General features: G+C 42.1%; 1 protein-coding gene across 1 annotated transcript; it reads left to right on the plus strand.

Annotated features, from left to right (window-relative positions):
* Positions 1-9,724: 9,724 nt before the first annotated feature.
* LOC134062412 (uncharacterized) lies at positions 9,725-14,454 on the plus strand. Its single transcript, XM_062518403.1, has 5 exons — positions 9,725-9,754; positions 10,557-10,714; positions 11,475-11,779; positions 12,041-12,103; positions 14,249-14,454. The coding sequence occupies exons 2-5, from the start codon at positions 10,569-10,571 to the stop codon at positions 14,413-14,415; spliced, it is 681 nt and encodes a 226-aa protein (XP_062374387.1). The 5' UTR covers positions 9,725-9,754; positions 10,557-10,568; the 3' UTR covers positions 14,416-14,454.

Below are 14,454 nucleotides of genomic sequence, written 5' to 3' on the forward strand. Positions count from 1 at the left end.
TTGATTCCTCTTCCAGTAATTGATTCTGAACAGACTCAGGGGTATGGGGTTCTTCACTGATGGGTGGATTATGAGATTGGGAGGATTCTGATGGGCTTGGATTCAACCCGATTCGATTCGACAGCTCCATGGCACATTCTGGCGGGGTGGCCTGTGTGGTTGCTCGGATGATTTGGGGGAACCTTGTTGAGATCTGTGGAACTTGCAGATAGCAATCCTCATCTTCATCACTGCTGAGCGTATCTGGGTCAACAAGATCATTGTGCTTGGTCTGCTCCGGGGCTGCACCCCTGCGTCTCAGCCTCCTTGTAGGTAAGGTTGTTTCAGGTTCTGAGTCTCTATCTGCAACAGGTAGAAAGCCACAGGGCAGAAGAAGATCTCTGTGAAGAGTACGGTGTGGACCTTCACCCTGTTCTTGCTTGACAACATAAACTGGGCCGTCTCCCATCCTCTTCACTACTGTGTGGACTTCCTTTTCCCATCTGTCTGCAAGTTTATGCTTTCCTCTGATGTTCACATTCTTCACCAGGACTCTATCTCCAGGAACAAGTTCTGCTGCTCTGATCTTTTTATCAAACCTGGTTTTATTCTTCTCTCCCATCTTTTTAGAGCTTTCAGAGGCAAGTGCATAGCTGTCTTGGAGGCGTTGACGAAGATGTTTAACGTACTCTGAATGTGACTTGAATCCAATTTGGTCTGGTGTTAGGCCTAGAACTAGGTCAATGGGCAATCGTGGTTGTCTGCCAAACAGTAATTCATATGGCGAGTAGCCTGTGGTGTCATTTTTCGTACAATTGTATGCATGGACTAGCGGTTTGACAAAGTCCCTCCAATGATATTTATCCTTGTCTTCTAATGTTCCAAGCATGCTGAGAAGGGTCCTGTTGAATCTTTCCACAGGGTTTCCACGTGGATGGTATGGTGTGGTTCTGATTTTTTCAGTTCCGATCAGAGAGCACAATTCCTTTATGGTGTGGGATTCAAAATCTCTCCCTTGGTCACTGAGAAGGCGACTTGGAAAACCATACTGCACAATGAAATGTTCCCACAGTGTTTTGGCAACAGTATTCGCCTTTTGGTCTTTCGTGGGGATGGCAACAGCAAACTTGGTGAAATGATCCGTGATGACGAGGATGTTTCTAGTGTCCTTACTATCAGGTTCGATGCAGAGGTAATCCATACACACCAGTTCAAGGGGATAGCTGGTCTGTATATTCTCCATGGGAGCAGCATGCTGGGAGTTTGTTTTCCGCCGCACACATCTCTCACAAGTCCTACACTTCTGTTCCACAGACTGGAACATCTTCGGCCAGTAAAATCGGGAACGAACAAGGTGAAGGACGCGCTCAGCACCAAGATGGCCAACTTCATCATGAAGGCCATGCAATGCTTTTTCTCTGTGGCTACTAGGCAGCACCAACTGATAAATCTGATTTCCACGATCGAGGACTTTCCTGAACAGTACTCCATCTATAAGTTCTAGTCTATTCCATTCTCTAAGGAGCAGCTTGACTTCTGACAGTTCAGAGGATGTCTCTTGAAAAGTGGGTTTTCTGTTTCCTTGAACGAAACTGATCACACGCCTGATAGATGGATCCTGTCTTTGAGACTGATACCAGTCTTTGTGAGTCATTCCAGGGAGGGTGCCTTGTCCAGAGGACACGAAGTCATCAGGAATGGCAGAAGCATCTAAAGCTAAGGATTCAGCAAAAATGGGGAGTTCTGGCGGCGAATAGTCAGCCGAAGTGATCACAGAGTGGCGCTGACATACAGCAGATAGCATGTCACCGGAAACAGTTTTGCTTTCTCCATCTAAAATTCTTTGCTTCAGCTCTTCTATCCTCACTTTCTCCTGCTTGAACTCCTCATCTTCCTCTGATGGACTCTGAGGTCTTCTGGACAAGCCATCGGCGTCTTGATTGTTGATCCCAGCCCTATACTTGATGTTGAATCTGTAGGTTGACAGAGAGGCTAACCAGCGATGTCCTGCTGCATCAAGCTTTGCTGTGGTCAACACATAAGTTAGGGGGTTGTTGTCTGTTAGAACTTGGAATTCTGTTCCGTAGAGGTAATCATGGAATTTCTCACAGATGGCCCATTTCAAAGCGAGATACTCTTGTTTATGGGCAGGATAGTTTTGTTCACTTCTAGATAACCCTCTGCTGGCATAAGCCACAACTCTCATCTTCCCATCATGCTCCTGATAGAGCGCAGCACCAAGACCATCGCGGCTGGCATCAGTATGCAGGACATAAGGAAGGTTGGGATTGGCGAAGGCAAGCACAGGGGCTGAAGTCAGTTTATCTATGAGGGTTCTAAAAGCAACATCGCACTCTTCAGTCCACTCATTTCCAAAGGGTAAGGTGGGACTGATGGAAGTTTTGGCTTTGTCCTTCTTGTAAATCTTCCCTCTTTTCCTTGGAGCAACATAGCCAGCAGTTAGAGCATTCAATGGCTTCGCTATTTTAGAGTATCCTTCCACAAAACGTCGATAATATCCGGCAAATCCTAGGAAGCATTTAAGCTCTTTTCTGTTGGTGGGTTGAGGCCATTCTCTCAAAGCCGAAACTTTACTGGGATCTGTGTGGACTCCATCAGCATCTACAACATGGCCAAGGTATTTGACAGATGTCTGGAAAAAATGGCACTTTTCAGGAGACAACTTTAGGCCATATTCTCTAAGGCGGTTCAACACTTTCATTAGTCTGGCCTCGTGCTCTTCTAGTGTGTCAGAGAAGACAATCAGGTCATCCAGAAATACCAGTACTTCACTGAGGTGTAGGTCACCGACACATTTCTCCATGAGCCTCTGAAAGGTGCTTGGTGCATTTGTTACACCTTGCGGCATACGATTAAACTCATAAAAGCCCAGGGGGCAGACAAAAGCGGTCTTGTGCTTATCCTCCTCTGCAACTTCTACTTGGTAGTAGCCGGACTTCAGATCCATGACCGAAAACCATTTGGCTCCACTAAGAGCAGAGAAGGTGTCTTCGATGTTAGGGAGAGCATAGGCATCTTTAATCGTTCTCATGTTCAGCTTCCTGAAATCTATACAGAGTCTGATCGCACCATTCTTCTTTTTGACAACCACAATGGGGGATGCAAATGGGGACTCTGACTCACGAATAATTCCAGAATCTAACAGCTCTCTTAGGTGTTGTTTGACAGCTTCTCTGTCAGAGGGATGAATGGGTCTGGGTCGTTCTCTGAAAGGGGCTTCATCCTGAAGTCGGATGCGATGCTTTACTGCAGTTGTACGGCCATGGGACAAGTCATCAACAGCAAACACCTCCGGCATGCTGTTCAGCTGCTGTGTGATTCGTCTTTTCCACTCTTCTGGAATGGGAGAATCTTCCAAGTCAAAGTTGATGTTATTCTGAGACTGAGGGACTTCAGGCAAAGTCATCTTTGAGGATTCGGATGGCATCACATATTGAGCTATCATCATTTCAGCTATCACCTGCCTTGGATGCAGTGTGACAGTGCGATCAGTCACATTTCTAAGAATGACAGGAATCTTGTTTGAAGATCTAAGAGGAGTTTCTATCAAGGCATTTTCAACAAACACTCCACCAGGTAAGGACATTTTTTCAGGGGATTCGACTACAAAAAGGGAACGTGGGGAATGTTTCTTCACTCTGACATTTCCAAAGACAGAGACTTTTCTTCCTGGTGGAATGGTGACAGAATGGCGTCCATGCAACTTGACATGATTGGCTGATATCTCTTCCTGATGACTAAGGGCAACATGCTGGAACAACAAGACACAGTCACTACTGATATTGGGTCTTTGTAAGAATTCTTTTCCATGTTTTTCTATGCCACCTTCATATAATCGGTCAAGGACATTGGTTCCAATCAATAGGGGGATCTGAGTGTTGAAATGGCAATTGGGTACAATGAGGACTAATGAAGAGACTTGTTCAGCAACGCCAGTGATGCTGCTGGGGAAGGAGATGAGGGCTTGTATATAACCCTGATAAGGAACATGTTGGCCACCGGCACCTTCTATCTGGAATAGAGTCTGAATGGGCTGGACGGGGAGGAACGATAAGTTGTCCAAGTAGAATGTTTCTGAAATAGTTGTTACTTGGGAACCAGTGTCAAGGATTGACTCACATTCAATTCCTTCAATGGAGACAGATGCAGTGCAGCGTGGGCCTACGAGTCCAAGGGGAAGGGATTGGCTATTTTGGCATCTTTGTCTGTATCTGTCTTTCCCTGTCTGGGTTCTATTCATTATAGCATTAATGGGTTTGGGACTCATATGTTGGTACTTAGCTCCTGAACGTCCCGGAACAGGAGCTGCTACTAGTTTAAAGGCATGGAGGTGACTGTATGCTTATTCCTGTAAGCTTCACGTTTTTGTCTCAGCTCTGTGTTCTTTTGATGGACAAGAACGGGGTTGGGGGCACTGACACAGTGGGCAACAATGTGACCATCTTCACCACATTTAAAGCAGAACCATGGTTTAGGATGACGAGGCGCGAAATTTCGAGGTGTGGAGGCATTTGTGACCATGCAGCTGGCTTCGATTTGAGTTCTGTTTGGCTGTGGCTCTTTTTTGATGGACAGGGTTGCAATTTGTTTCTTTAATTCAGCTACTTCATCACGGAGTTTTTGTGTGTCATCATCTTTGTTTTCGACTGGGACTTCAATTCCATAAACAGCATGGGCATGCGCTGAAGCTCTTGAGCTCCCTAGATGTTTCTTCATCCTGTCTAGTTTAATTGAACGACGGTCTTCTTCTGTTCTAAGCTGATGAAGCAATTCAGGAAATGAGGGTGGGCTATTTTTCTTCTGTTCTAATTGAAGGCCTAAAATTAATGAGTGGTCCCAGCATCCTCTGCAGAACTGTCTAATTAAGTGCTTTTCTGAATCTGCAAGTGGGGCTCCCCCTCTAGAGATAACTTTAGTGAGGAGGGTCTGAAGTCTGAATAAATAATCGGATGGCTTCTCTCCAGAATTCTGGTTTGCGCTCAAAAATGCAGCAAAAAGCTCTTCTCCATCTGCTACGACTCCAAAAGCGGATTCAAGGTGGTTTACATAAGCTACAGGGTTTGCATTAACACCAAGTGGTTTCACCATGTCAGCAGCTGGACCAATCAAGCTCTCTAGTATCTTTCTATTTTTTTGTGAATCCGTGACATGGGTGTCACTTAGAAGCAGTTCAACTTGAGTTCTCCAAGCTTCATAATCTACTTCCCCATTTGGCTTTGGAAGCCTACCTGAGAAGGTTCGCATTTTGATTGGGCTACTGTATGGGTGTGCTGACTCGTTCTTAATAACGTGTTCTACTACAACTCTCTGAATGCTTGGGGGGTTAATGATGTTTTCTTCAAGGCTTATAGAGTTACGCACAGATGAGTGTGTGCTTGGAACACAGTGAATGTTGGATATAGGTTGGCTTCTGTTACATTCTTGGGTCATGCTAGATGTGCGCTCAACATCAATGCTAGAGTTCTGCATAGGGCTGTGTCCCAGGATTGACGTGTTTTGAGGTTCCTGTGATGCTGTAGATCGAATGCGTTTCAGTTCATTCTCTAGGATTGTCGCATAGCCTGATGTGGCACTACCACCAATAGCACTGAGTTCTTCAAGATATTGCTGTGCTAAGTCTTTGCCTATTTCCTCTTGACATATTTCTCTAATTGTTCTGATGTTCCATAGAGTAGTTGGATCGCTGGGACTAGGTATATTGCCAAGGGTATCTGGGTTGATCCTGGTGATTGACTTTTCACACTCGAATTCTATCAATACCCTACCATTAGGTTGATTGGGCTCATCCTTAACTCTGATAAGGGATGAGATCTTCCCATTTTGTTCAAAAAAACTTTTTATCATTTCATCAGAGATTATTTCATTGACACCTTCAACTAATAAGCTGTTTTGTCCATGGACTTTATACTGATTGCAAGGTTCCATATTGACCGTGTTATTTCCTAAATAAAACTATATATAATTCAAAATATTTTTATAGAGAGGTGTGGTCAATGGGGTAGTATATGGTCTGAAACGCTAATTAACCAATCTCCTGGCTCTGGCTCGCCAACTTTCTGTAACCTGTACGACAGGGTAATGGCCTATACTTATACAGGGACAGTCTAATCTAATATCTAAGTTCAGTGAAGATTGGTATAGGTTTTCTCTAGACCAAATTCTAGTACTCACCCCAAAAGACAACACACACACTCGTGGTTAAGGTTATAATAAAAATATATAATTTATTTTCACAGTTCAATGTCATTCAATTCAATAACAGTTATCTCAATATCAATATTAAAAGTATTAGGTTGTGTCTATTTTGCTAATATATTCTGTTATAATATTCTAGGCTATTTATTATCTGTATATATCCATATACTATTTTATATTTATTCTATTTGTTTCTATATATTTATTCTATTTATATTCTATTTAATACTAAATCCTATTATAGATTATCATTTAAACTAAATGAAAACCAACAAAATAAAATATGAGTGCACTCAAAAAATAATAAACAAAAGAAATTAAAAGGGGGAAAGATTCAATCCAACTTGTGCAAGGTGTAATGTCCAGATCCTACCACAATCACAAGAGTAGTAAGGGGATGGTGATATGTGACAGGCAGTCCAACAGGAAGGGCAAGTTGATGTAGATGATGATGATGATGATGATGAATCGAATCCAAGACGACGGGGAAAATCCAGACGGGAAATCCAAGGTTCCAAGGGTGAAGCAACGGGGTTTGATCGGGTACAATAAAAAACCAGTCAGGATTCCAGTAGCTACAAATGTAACGGGGAAAGTCTTTGTAACGGGGAAAGTCTTCTTTCTTCCTTCTTCTTTAATGGTGGTGGTCGAAGATGATCTTTATGTTTTCAATGGTCGAGTGGAAGTGTCCAAATAGGCTATCGTGTTTTCATCAAAATATCCAAGTCTCGAAGTGTTCGTATCGATTAATCCAAGTTTCCAAGCGACTCTTCTTGAGCTCCTCTCGCCGTGTATCATCAGACGTAGAGCTTTTCTTCAAAATACGCTGATTGACGGTTTCCAATTGTTTACATTTAGATGTTCTCGTGCGCCCTCTGGTTTGTTTTGCGCATCATAATGGCAAGGGTCAATTCATTGGGTTACATTACCATAGTAAGCATTACTAGCATAGTTAACATTTTTACCATAACTGCTAGAAATCATTAGCTAAGTTAGCTAATCAACCTGGTTATCATTGTTACCATAGTTAACATTTTAACATGAATAGAAATCATTAGTTAAGTTAGAACTGGAACGTTTCATCTTTAAACTGTCTACCTTCACACTATCAACTCTCTGTAAACTATGCAACCACCATGTTTACCCTAGCTACACCTTAGTAACCATATCTACATTATCTATCTATTTTTGCATTTTCATGCACTGGTAATTCCTTGGAATTGCATTTCTAGTTTAACTTTGGCGTTCCAATACTTATGACCCCTGTATTTTAAGGAAAACATTTATTTATTTACAATACATTATTCAAAATTGATGTCCTTAAAGGTTGAATATTGGCTCATTTTTTTCATTTAAGGCATTAAGATAATTTCCAAAAGATGCTTTATACTGTCAACTTTAGCATGTGTTCCAATACTTTTGGAGGGCACAATATATATATTTGACAGATAATTGAGAGTAGTTTTTAAATTACAGAAGAAAAGACCATAGAACATTTACTGCCCTTACATAGACTTTGCAGAGGAAGTGTAGGGCTGACCTAATTAATGTTGCCATTGTGTCCATAGCTGCTGGAGCCTAGGCCTACTGCTGCTGGGCAAGGAGCGCTTTGCTGGGGTGGACATCAGAGTGCGCATGAAGGGTTGTGGACACGTCGCTCAGGTCTACGGTAGATGGATGGACAGGTAGAGGAGTTCAAAGACATCCTGATCCAGTACAACAGGACTCTGTTGGTGGCTGACCCTGGTCGCTGCGAGTCCAAGAAGTTCAGTGGACCTGGAGCCCGTGCCCACTACCAGAAGTCCTACCGTTAAACTTGCCCTGTATATTTTCATAAAGTCGAGGGGAAAAAATCAGTCTTTTGATGTTGGTTCCGGAGAGCACATTATGCTCTGTAATGTTGTATAAGGCTGTTGTCATACTGTATACATTGCTCACAAACAGTTAGGGATATCTGGCTTTCGGAAGAAATGTTATGTTTCAGCACAGAAAATACTGAAACATCGAACTGGACATTCTACAAAAATAACCCATAGTGGATTTTAGGCTCATCCTGAAATTTCATCCGAAAACGGAATATCATGACTTTTTGGGAGTAGTAGTCACGGTACAGTGTAAATGTCCCTCTTGTGACCTATCCATGGGTTTCATCAGATCCCTTTTCACAAAACATTAATCAAGCACCATGCAGTCTGCATTGATAATCTAGTGCTTGATTGTACATGGGACCTGATGACACCCTTGAATACTGTATAAAATTAGACCTGCCAAGCCTATGAATCTTGCGTAGCAACCACATATTTTCAAATGAAAGTACATGTAGGTCTATGATATATTTTTTAAACACACACTTAAAAACTTAAAACTACTAGGCTGGGTAAACCACCTGTTCTGCTGGCAATTTGGCATGACATCTGTCTCTCCTGCTTCCTGTCCACATCTTCTTGGTCCAATCACAAACTAGCAAATCCAAAAGGCACACCCAGGTCGTCGGTATGATTGGTTGAAGGACTGTCCAAAAGTGTAGAGTATAATACATAAACATTCATTTTCCAAATTCACTGGAACAGTCCCTGGAGTGTGTGAATTAGAATCTCCCGCAGATCTACTCATTGCAAGGGTTAGAGAAAGTGATAAGTGAGAATTGCCCGCAGAGCATAGGTTGGCCATTCTTTTTCTTTTTTCTTTTTCACTCAGCCATCGGTGGGTTAAATGAAAGACTTGATGAGGTGAGCTTATGTTCACTCGCAAATTAGTCCCCCATCAATACAAAGGTCAGGATTAACAAGCTCCAAAATGGATTGTCAAAATTATAGAGCTGCTATCAAAGACTCAGTTTGCATTTTCAGGAACACCTTGGATCAAATTTAGATAATATGCAACATTAACGATGGGTTGATATCCAAAACATAACTTATTATGTTTGTTCGGGCTGCATGCATGAAGCCAGTTTTTTTCTTCCTCAGCTGGAGGTGCTACTCAAACAAACCCTCCAAAGTTGGAAGAATACAGTATAATACTGTATGTCCTTTTAAGAGAACAAAAAATATATAGGAGCAAGTGCAGAATGAATGGAGGTCATTGAAGCTGTACCCCACAAAATCCACTTTTCTCTGGATATTATTTGATGTCTCGAAATTGGAATGTTCCATTCGAGAGTGGGAGGGTAAAGTAAACACACATTGCTGAGTATTATTATTATTGTTATTATTATTATTATTATTATTATTATTATTATTATTTTAAGTAATTTATTTGTTCATTATTTGTTTTGTCCATTCATGTTATTATTGATAAAACATCCCAATGTTAGTAGGCGTTTGTCTACCAAATGTATCCATGTATTCGAATGTGTAATCATGTCGTCTTATTATGTTCTAAAATAGAATTCTAAACTGATCTAAACAGTGTGGGCCAGGTAACACGATGACGCAACAATGCCGCTGCTTGTGACGTCACGGCGATCACGGCCGCCGGGGTCTATAAAAAGGCGCGTCAATGTATTATTTTCATAGTCCGTCTTCTTCTCCCTCAGCAGCAAGCCTATCGTGACCTTCCGGTAAGTTGGTAATCATAAGGTTATGGTTAATGTTTAGCATTATAACAAGGGTAATATTAATGATAACAATAACATTAGCTGTAGTGCTTATAATGCTGAGTACTACTAGGAGTTTAGTTTATTAGTTTATTCGTCAAGGGCCATATCATTTCAAGCCCTGTACCAGAGTTAGCTACAGTAGCTAACTCTGGTACAAGGCTTGAAATAAATTACATCTATAGTCCCTGGACAGGAGGATAAAAGGATAACAAGGGGATGAAGGGAAACAACGACAATTACTAGGCTACTACTATAATACTAATGATGATAATACAGATAACTTCCTTCACATAACACCAAAATAGATTGGCAGTATTTGCACTGACCAGTGCCTAGCAGAAGTGAAATAGCAATAGCATTCCAGACGTAGCATCAATATTCAGAATGCCTTTTAATGGACGGTGCATAATTTTGGTTTGGTGCAGTGCACTTTATGTAGGCTACCTGTACATCAAGACAGGTTGCTCCCAAAGCTCTCATTAACCTGTTGATCAAAGGATAAGGGGCTGATAAAAGTGATATAGTTTAGTTTTCAAGGAACATTGCATTGTGTGAATCATGAAATATGGCAGAGCATCATGTATGTAAGCATGTCAAAATATGAGATTGTAAGGTGTGAGACATGATGACAGTAGTATTTTGTACTAGCCTTGGCTTTAAAGGTCAGACAAACAGTGACATTTCAGCAAAAAACAATTAGCCTTTATAAGCTAGTGCTCACTAATCATGCTTGTGTGTTTACTTACTGTACTCCTTTATCTAGCCTATCTACAACATGTCTGTCGTGTCAACAAGCAGTGACATCACGCTGGTAGGGAATATGGAGCAGCCCAATCCATCGGGCTTCCCATGTTCCCTGGCCTCCAAAACACCCGAGGTTGGACAGCATGGAGTCCGAGACATCCTGCGGCTTCACACAAGGTACTGTATGTTCTGACAACAGTTTTTTGGGCTTTTCTCAAATCATCATCAATGTTGTCACAATAATAAGTGAATCTCTCCAAACTATTTGTACAAACCACACCATACAGTGGATTACCTGCAAATTCACATAACTTGCTCAGAATGCTTAATTTAGAGCGCAAAACTGACGTGAACAAGTTATAAATGAAAAGAAAATGGCCATGTTGTCAAAATAACCGTTTACTCTGTAAGGATTTTCTTATGAAAATGCACAAGGCTACAGTCAACACGTACATCAGAAAATGCTTACAGAGTAAGCGGTTATTTTTTATTTTTTCATACATCAAATTCAAAAGTAAAATGTGTGTGGGAGATTGTAAAACATCAGACAGGATTCCCATTAACTGTACACTTTTACAGTATTTTTTGTACAGCAGTTTGTTGCAATACCACCATGTAATTCATGAGACCAGACTACACAGCAGTTCTTTCCAAACGTCTTTCCGTAGTTTCCTAAATGTTTTTTGGGGGGCAGGAGGACTGTTCAATATAAAACCTGTATAATTTGAGATGTGATACATTTGAGAATTAAAATTCCAATCTAAGAGATGCACAAAAGCAACTGCAGTATCTTACACAGATACCTTTTACCATTATAATTTACATCTTTATTTAAAGATGCCTTTTACCATACCATTATATTTCACATTTACATTGAAGTTTAAAACCGTGGGTATGAAAATAAAACATTAATCAAACCCCATCCCTCTGCTGGCAGCCCCATAGAGCTTGGTGATACCCAGGAGAAGTCTTTATCCTCCAAGCAGAGAGACAGCATCCAGCACCTGTTGTCAGACAGCGTCATGAATCCACTAGTGAAACCTTTGGTGGACCAGATAGTGATGGATTACAAGATCAACACCAGGTCACCAGGCAGCGAGGCCCAAGTGAATTTGGAGCTCTCTTGTGACTTGGCAGAGAAGATTATGAAGGATATCTTTCTGCAGTTGTTTGAGATCCTAATTCCTTTGTCAGGGCCAGCTGCCAACACCAGGGACTCTGCTGTAGAAGACAGCACCACGAGTAAGTCCAAACTGCTTCATATTTTGTTGGGTTGGATGAATGTTTATGTGTCTTATACTGTAAGCACACACACACACACACACACACACACACACACACACACACACACACACACACACACACACACACACACACACACACACACACACACACACACACACACACACACACACACACGTACAGTATTGCTGTATGGATATATTTACAGAGTGTGTAAGATAATGTTAATTGACCTGATGGGTCTGCCTGATTTTTCTATAGGCACGGCCAGAAATGGCATACCTGTGGACAGGGATGACCTCCCATCAGGCAACTGTTTCTCAGGTGTGTCCAACATCTTCAGCAGAACGTTCAGAAAATGGCGGAAAAAAACGTCTAAGGTGGGCCCAGCTCTGTCAAAAAAGGTTTAGACATGAGCGCCATCAGATGCATGAAGATCTACCCTACAGTTGAGACATGAGCTCCTGTAGCACCTTAGAAGTCTGCCAAACAGCTGAGACATGCGCTCCTGTAGAGTTTTCAAAATGTGCTCTACAGTTGAGACATGCGTTCCTGGAGAACTTCAGAAATGGGCCTAATTGAGACATGCGCTCTTGTAGAGCTTTATAAATCTGCTCTACAGTCGAGACATGAGCTCCTGGAGAACTTCAGAAATGGGCCTAATTGAGACATGCGCTCTTGTAGAGCTTTATAAATCTGCTCTACAGTCGAGACATGAGCTCCTGGAGAACTTCAGAAATGGGCCTAATTGAGACATGCGCTCTTGTAGAGCTTTATAAATCTGCTCTACAGTCGAGACATGAGCTCCTGGAGAACTTTAAAATGTTTGAATTGGTGTTCGTGTGTGTATACTATGAATAAAAAAAGTAACCAGATGGAGACAGATTTGTAATTATTTTCTCAGTTGCTTTTGGTGGATTTTTCAGATCATCATTAACATTTACACAACAGTTGGTGTATCTCTCAAAACAATTAGTGCAAACTTCTTGTTCTGTGGATTACCTACAAAATAACAAACACATTATTTTGTGTGGAGGGGGTTGATGCAAGAGAGTTGATACTGTATGTTTGAAAGTTTTCACTGTTGACAGACGTGACAGTATGAAGAGAACAAAGGCTTTCACAGCAGGTGTCAATGAAAAATGAGTGTTGTTCCTGTCTGTCAGGTGACATGTAGGCCTATGATAGACTAGACAGACTATACTACTGTAGCTGATAGACTATGACAGCTAGTTATGATCGGTAGTTCAATGTTTTTGGATCTAATGACTGATGTGATGAAATAAGGCTAATATATTTCATGGGGTAGGGCTATTCAGTAGTGCATTTTGTGTATAGTGCATTTTGTACAAAAACAGTTATTTGGATATACTAACACATTGCTGTTTGTTCAAGATGGGGAGAAACTGTTTCAATGATGTCTATGATGATGTGAAGTGATAAGATTATGGCGTTTGAACAACCAGCTTTGAGAATTTCAATTCTGAGCTGAGAAATGTGCCAGTGACTTTGAAAAACTGTAGGCCTCATGTAACAAGTAGCAAAAGCAAGATGGCTGTCCCTATAGCCCCATAGTAAACAAACACTCGTTTGTCATTCATTTAGCCAACTAGCTTCAGGTGTAGAGCGTGAAAAACTCATGTCTGTCATTGGTAAACGAAGTGTGGGGAAGTGCTTTGTATCTTCCAGGAATCTGGATGTACAGTACTGTAGGCCTATGTCAAAGAAGCCGTCATCCACAGACGAGCGAGAGAGAAGCAGATGGTGAGTCGACGAGACGAAGCAAATTAAGAATAGAATAGAATAGAATATATACTTTTTTGATCCCGTGAGGGAAATTCAGTTCTCTGCATTCAACCCAATTTAACCGAATTAGTGAACACACAGCACACAGTGAACACACAGTGAGGTGAATCACACAACCCAGAGCAGTGAGCTGCCTGCCCAACCAGCGGTGCTCAGGGAGCAGTGAGGGGTTAGGTGCCTTGCTCAAGGGCACTTCAGCCATGGACTGGTTGGATCGAACCGGCAACCCTCAGGTTACAAGCCCGAAGCCCTAACCAGTAGGCCACGGCTGCCTCCGTACAGACACACGCACGCACACACGCACGCACGCGCACACACACACACACACACACACACACACACACACACACACACACACACACACACACACACACACACACACACACACACACACACACACACACACATACACACACACACACACACACACAACTCGCTTACGCCTACACAATGTGCATAATTATGTGTTTTGAGTCACATGCCTAGAAGGCCCTCCCTCTTCAATAGCTTTGGCTGGGTTACATTAGTAACCTTTAGTGAATCCCCACTATTTTAAGTACTGTTTAACTGAGCACTGACTAACCACCACTCTCCCAGTGCCCACAGCCAGTTGGAAAAAAGAATAAATGTTTAACCCGACTAGTTCTTCCCCCATCTTCCCAGGTGTGCCCCCGAGAGGTGGAAAGGAGCGTCCACTACATCAGGTTATCGGAGGATACGGATCTGCGGAGGACCCACCTGCACCGCCCCCTGGTGGAGACAGTGAGGCCCTGCTGTGCTTGCCCATTCCCACCCCCTGCTCGCCCCTCGTGGAGACTGAAACGGCCTGAAAATCTCCCCCGCCCCCCGGGATTACGTTTTTTACTTTT

Source organism: Sardina pilchardus, chromosome 17 (genome assembly GCF_963854185.1).
Source record: "Sardina pilchardus chromosome 17, fSarPil1.1, whole genome shotgun sequence".
NCBI lineage: Eukaryota > Metazoa > Chordata > Actinopteri > Clupeiformes > Clupeidae > Sardina > Sardina pilchardus.